This window comes from Cebus imitator, unplaced genomic scaffold (assembly GCF_001604975.1).
Source record: "Cebus imitator isolate Cc_AM_T3 unplaced genomic scaffold, Cebus_imitator-1.0 Scaffold829, whole genome shotgun sequence".
Lineage (NCBI taxonomy): Eukaryota > Metazoa > Chordata > Mammalia > Primates > Cebidae > Cebus > Cebus imitator.
The window spans coordinates 12921-19017 of record NW_016108144.1 but is presented as its reverse complement, the minus strand read 5'-3'; the positions used below and the strand labels follow the sequence as shown (position 1 = coordinate 19017).

At 38.9% G+C, this 6097-nt stretch overlaps 1 protein-coding gene and 1 pseudogene across 1 annotated transcript in view; one reads left to right on the top strand and one right to left on the bottom strand.

Moving 5' to 3' along the window:
* Positions 1–645: 645 nt before the first annotated feature.
* The window catches only part of LOC119469776 (60S ribosomal protein L29-like), a 17523-nt gene continuing 12071 nt past the window's right edge, over positions 646–6097 (bottom strand). Inside the window, exon 2 of the mRNA XM_037735535.1 lies at positions 646–1252. Within this exon, the coding sequence (XP_037591463.1) occupies positions 748–1215 (468 nt within the window). The 5' untranslated portion in view covers positions 1216–1252 and the 3' untranslated portion in view covers positions 646–747. The remainder of the gene's footprint in view (positions 1253–6097) is intronic.
* On the top strand, positions 3747–4934 carry LOC108297692 (annotated as a pseudogene).

Here is a 6097-nt window from a genome sequence, read left to right as displayed (position 1 = left end):
ACACCATGGAATACTATGCAGCCATAAAAAAGGATGAGTTAATGTCCTTTGCAGGGACATTGATGAAGATGGAAACTACCATTCTCAGCAAACTGACACAAGAACAGAAAACCAAACACTGCATGTTGTCACTCATAAGTGGGTGTTGAACAACAAGAGCACATGGACACAGGGAGGGAAACACCACACACTGAGGCCTGTTGGGGTGGGAGAGCTAGGGAAGGGATAGCAGGGAGTGGAGGGATTGGGGAGGGATAACATTAGGAAAAATACCTAATGTAGATTACGGGGGGATGAATGCAGCAAACCTCCATGGCATGCGTATACCTATGTAACAAACCTGCATGATCTGCACATGTACTCCAGAACTTAAAGTATAATAAAAAAAAAAAATTAATAAGTAAAAAAGGCCCAAAGATAGTGATTGAGACAGGCTCTGAAGTCTCTTTATTTCAACTACTTGGAATCACTTCTTGGAACTTCTTGGAATGAAGACCATAAAAATGAAAATTTTGTGTGTCATTTATCAGATTACTTTTTCCATAAAAAGTATGAGTTGAAAGAAGAACAAGTAAGAAACTCCCAGTCCCTGCTTACTCCTTAAAACAGGGGAATAAATATCTTTTCTTTTTTCCCTCCCTCAGGTTTATTAGTACAAATAGCACAGGAGGACCCCAGCCCCATGCAGATGGCAGCCCCGGGGGGTCTCACCAGTCCTTCTGTCCTCATGTTGGCAGACAGAGATATCTACTCTGAAGCCTTTGTAGGGGCCTGCGCACCTTTGGGAGCCTGAGCTGGAAATGAAGCTGGAACCGCAGCCTGGGCCTTGTTTTGATCCTTGGCCTTGACCTTTGGCTGACAGAGCCTGAGCCCCTTGGCAATGCGTGCATAAGCACGCTTCCCAAGCTTGGGGTGGACAATGTAGGCAAGTCGATCGAGCTTGCTGCTGACACCCGCCTTTGGGATCTTGGGCTTAACCTCCGTGGGCTTTATGAGAGCCTCGATGGCCTCGGCACGTGCACTCGTGGCCTTGGCATTGTTGGCCTGCATCTTCTTTAGGCCCTGCTTGTGCTTCTTGGCAAAGCACATGTTCCTCAGGAACTTGGGGTCCATCCCCTTAAGAGATTCATATCTTTGTGATCGGGGTTTCTTGATACTATTTCTGTGCCATTTTCGGGACTGGTTGTGTGTGGTGTGGTTCTTGGACTTGGCCATGTCTGCACCTACTCCGTGGTTCCCGAAGCACCTAAGACTGGAAGAGAAAGGAGCCGCCGTGCAGCATGGGAAATAGGTCACCAGCACTGGAAAGTACCACTCGGGAATAAATATCTTAACCTGTTTTTGAGAGATGAATGCGTAGGTCAATATTGCTTGGCTAGTCATCCCTCTACTTGTGAAAGCTACATTTTCCCCTCAATCTCTAGAATCATGGCTTACAGAAAACAATTATGTACTGAATTACTAATTGTATCAAAATTTTATTTGACTTATTGTCAAAAGAGTTTGCTCAGATGTATCTATTATAAATAGTAATAAAAATATAGAAACAAAAACAATAGTATAGCTAAAATAATTCCTACTGCAGAGAAAAGCTGGGCATTGTTATGAAAGCCTTTCATATTTAGTGATATCAGGTAAGGCTTCCCTGGGTAGGAAAGATTGAAGAGCAAGCTAAAATAAGAGTAAGAGCTAATTATATAGATATGAGATGGTAATGGGGAAAGTATATGAATAAGGAGACCAAGGTCCAGGAGCCAAGAAGAAGTAGATCACATTTGAGGAATAAAATATTACGGAATCATTTACATCAATGATGTTCATGCCACAAGAGGCGGGGAAAGAGAAATAAAAGAAACACATTTTATACTGCTTGAACCTGATTTTGCACTCTTGCCATTTATCCTACTAACAATGTGAAGTCTTTGGTAGTTTTTAAAGAGAGCAATTTATAATGTAAATTGTATTTACATTTCAAGTAAGTCATTCTGGATATAGCACAGAAACATTTTTGGAGAGAGAATCAGGGAGATCACTTTAGAGGCGCTCACCACAGCCCAGGTGAGAGAGTGATGGGCTGGAATCCATAGTGGCAGTGAAGACAGAAACAGAAAAATTCATTCAAGAAATAGAAGGTAAAATCTGACAACAGTTGGTGACTGGAAATGGAAACGTGAAGGAGAGGTAAATGTCAAGGATTACATTGAGATGTCAGGTGTAGGTAGAGGTTGATAGCATTTTCTGGAAAAAACAAGAATAATACCACTTTTAGTGAAAGAGACATCCAGGTTGCTTAAAGTATCACTAAATGTGACTTTTTCAAAATCAAGTAAAAGGAAAGTTAAACCTTGAGGCACAAGAGATGGTGATGGTGTCACCGTGGCCTCGAGATCAGGACCCGTACCAGACTCTAGAAAGATTAGTGTAATTTAGAGCAGATAGAGACTGGAATATTTGAGTGAAAAGAAAAACTTTCACATTTATTCTCAGAGTAGTGTTCTATTTGAAGGAGTCAATAACTGAAGCTTATTCAGAGTTGCAAACTTTGGTATGCTCTAAAATGAACAGAAAATTGTATAAAGTGAAAGCAATTCACCAATTCTGTTTACTAAATATTTACTGATTTTCTTCTATGTTTAAGTATTACAATAGGCATTGTACAGTAATTAATTTATTGGCCATCTTCTCTGGTGTTTGTATTAATGCACAAAGAAACATGGTTTTAAAAGTGTAGTATATTTTCAGATTACACCAATTCTTACCCAGTATCCCAATTCATTGAATCAGATTGTTTCAGTGATAAGTTACATTTTGCAGTTAATGAAATATTTAAAAGGGCATGATTTAACTGCTGATGTAGTATACAAAACACTTTTGATTCATGTTGTTCGACACAATTTCATCATAAAATCTTATCTGTAAGACAAACATTTTTACACATCTAGTATTATCTTGCTTTAAAAGTTTGTATCATTTTTCTCTATCAAAGTAAGTTACATTTCTAGTTTTTATTCTCAACCAAAATGAGAGCATTAATTTTTACAAACATTAATGATGAGCCAGACTTGTGCATAACTATTTGTGCCTAAGTTGTCTTAGATTTAATGAACAATTTTTGAGTACTTCATGGCTGACATTTTATTATTCTGTGATGTTGTGTACATCAACGTCAAACATTCATTTCCTGAGCTGTTTTCTAGAACACAATTTGACTTGTAGTGAACACTCAATGAGTGGTTGGCTGGATAACAAAATGAACACCTTAGTTTCATCAATTTTCATTTCATATAAAAATGACTGATCATCTATACTCATTTATGAAATAGAGATGAGAGAGGGAGAGTCGTTGAGACTGAGAGGATGACAAGCTGACCTCATCCTGCAGTGGATTTCCTGCACTGTCCACTTCTGAATGCTTGAAAACGCTTCCACTCAAACAATATTGGCATTTCCTAGACAGCAGATGAGAGTTAAAGAAAGTCCATATTTCTCTATTACAATAACTTACACTATTTTATGTTTAATAAAAGCCTGTAAAACACTTGATGTGTTCTGTAAAATTAGTTTCTATCCAGCTCTACTGGTTTGCAGTGTTTTATTTTTATATTAAAATATATATAAATGATTGGTTGATGAAACTTTTTCTGTTAGACACTGCTGCTGAATCCACGGAGAAAAATAAGGGTAAATTTCCCCAACTAGGCTCCCTGGGCTCCAGCTCTCCGGGGGAGGGAGGAGCGGCCGGGGCAATGCGACGCTACCTGCGCGTGGGGGCGCTGTGTCTGGCCTGCGGCCTCTGCTCGTCCTTCAGCCTTCAGCCGGCTTCCGCTGTCCCTGGAGGAAGGAGCCCGCGGGGGTGGCGGGAAGCTGCAGGCTGCAGTGACTTCCTAGGTCGCGGTGGAGGACACGGGGCGTGAGACGTGCACGAAGTGCAGGCCCCGCCCGGGAACTGAAAATCCAGCCTGTTGAGAAGATGCATGTAGCGTAGTCGCCTGTGGTGAGACTGGAAGAAACAGGACCGTGCTGCAGTCAGCTGTCGTTTTCAGCATCAAACCTCTTCAATTCCACATTTCTGCTGCAGATCAGCTACGTCATAGCTTTAAAGGCAGACTTGACAGCTGGTCATTTATGCAAACATTTAATTGTGCATTATACCCCGTAACCTTTCCGAGTGAGAATGCAGCAGAGTGGAACACTCTAAACCACGTGCTTCGCAGAGACGTTCTTGCCATTGTCCTGAAAGAAGCTGACTCACTATTGTGTGCTGACACGGAAAGCCTTTTTTTTTTTTTAAAGACTCATTGATATTTGGTCTTTACTAAAGAAATTTAATTCCACACACATAGCTGCAATGGCACCAGAACATGAGGAACCTCAAATAGGAGGTGTAGTGGCTTTGCTAGGCATCCACACTGTGCAAAAACTGGAGGAAACTCGAGTTACGTTGATGAGTGTGACTCGAGTGAGAAGGAATTATTTCAAAAATGATATGACAACTGCGTGATTACAATGGGGAGATGTACCTATGCCATGGCTTAAAAAATACAAACTCAGCATCACGTGGGCAATCGAGATCTGTTGAACGTCATGTTTTCCGTAATCCAGAAAGGATTTTGTTTTTACGTGTCAATGGAATTATCGTCCAGATCATTGCCTATACGGAAGCAATTGCCAAGAAACAGAAGAAGGAATATTTATTCTTCACGAGAACAAAGGTATTTACCATGGTGATAAGCAACCATCATTTAGAGCTGTTTATGAAGCACTGGGAAATTGTTCTTTTGAAGATGACAACATCCATTCCTTATTAAAACCTTTAGAACTGGAACTACAAAAAAATAGTGCATATATACTGTGGAAAAATTTACAAAACATTTATCAAACAACTAGCAAAAAGCGTAAGAGATCGTTATGCCAGCTCACCAAAGGCAAGGTGATTCTTGGTGACTGCTATATCAAATGGATGAAACAACGAACTATCGGAGGATAAGTGTGAAGGAATCATCTTGCATGAAGTATTCAGGGAGGAATTTCTCATCTCCAGAATTTTGTTTTCCCCAAATAGGTTAAATGAGGAGTAGTTTTAGGTAATGAAGACTAAGTTAAAATCTCAGGCTCCATCAAAGAAATATTTTTGGTTTCTGATGTTTTGTAATGTTACTTGATATTATTCCAGTACTGATGAAAATATTATTGAATGGTTTTAGCCTGCAAAATTCTGTTGACTCATACTCTCAAGTAAGAGTGGTAGGGGTGTGTAGACGTAAAAATTGTATCTTAAACACAGTGCAAACACTCAGTATAGTAATAAGTTTATGTCAGCACTAACTTTAAGTACATAATGAAAAAGTTTGTTTGCAAGAGCAGAACAGTTGTTTCTTAAGAAATGTCACATAACCATGGACAATCTGTGTGCCTTTATACATTTCATCTCTGTTTTAAAATATTTTTATGATAATCATGTTTAAAATTATTTTTAGATTATAGATAAGCTGTATGTTAAACATTGAGCTGTATAAGAAGGAAAAATAGTGAAAACTTTGAGGTTTTAATCTGTGTGTGTGTGAGAGAGAGTGAGAAGTATAATCTTTTTATTTTGTATGCATTTAACTGTCTTGCCAAAACTCAGATTTAAGATTGTTAAATAGATATTTGGGGAAATTTTTAAAATCTCTTTAGATGAAAATGTTCAGCTTTACTTGGCATTCTCGAAGCAAAATCTATTATGCTGATGAGAAAGTAAGAACCTTAAGAGTATGCTCATATGATGGCGGAAAGTGATGGGCCGAAATGCGTCAGCTCCACACTTCCTGTGAGAAGTCATCTTAGTCCCAATGGAGGAGAAAAATGTGGTGCATTTACACTTTTTTTCCACGTCATAACGGCTTTGCAAGACACTTTTGAAGGAGCAAATGTCTACAGCCTTACTTTAAATAACTTAAAAACTTTGGTGGATGATTTGGATTAGATTGTTATGTCTGACTATGGAAAATGTGGTTTTAAATGGGTTGATGTGTGTATCTTCATTTTTAAATATCACTTAAGACAGTTAATTTTTTTAAATCTTGAAGATGAGAAAGTATTGCTTATCTAATATAAC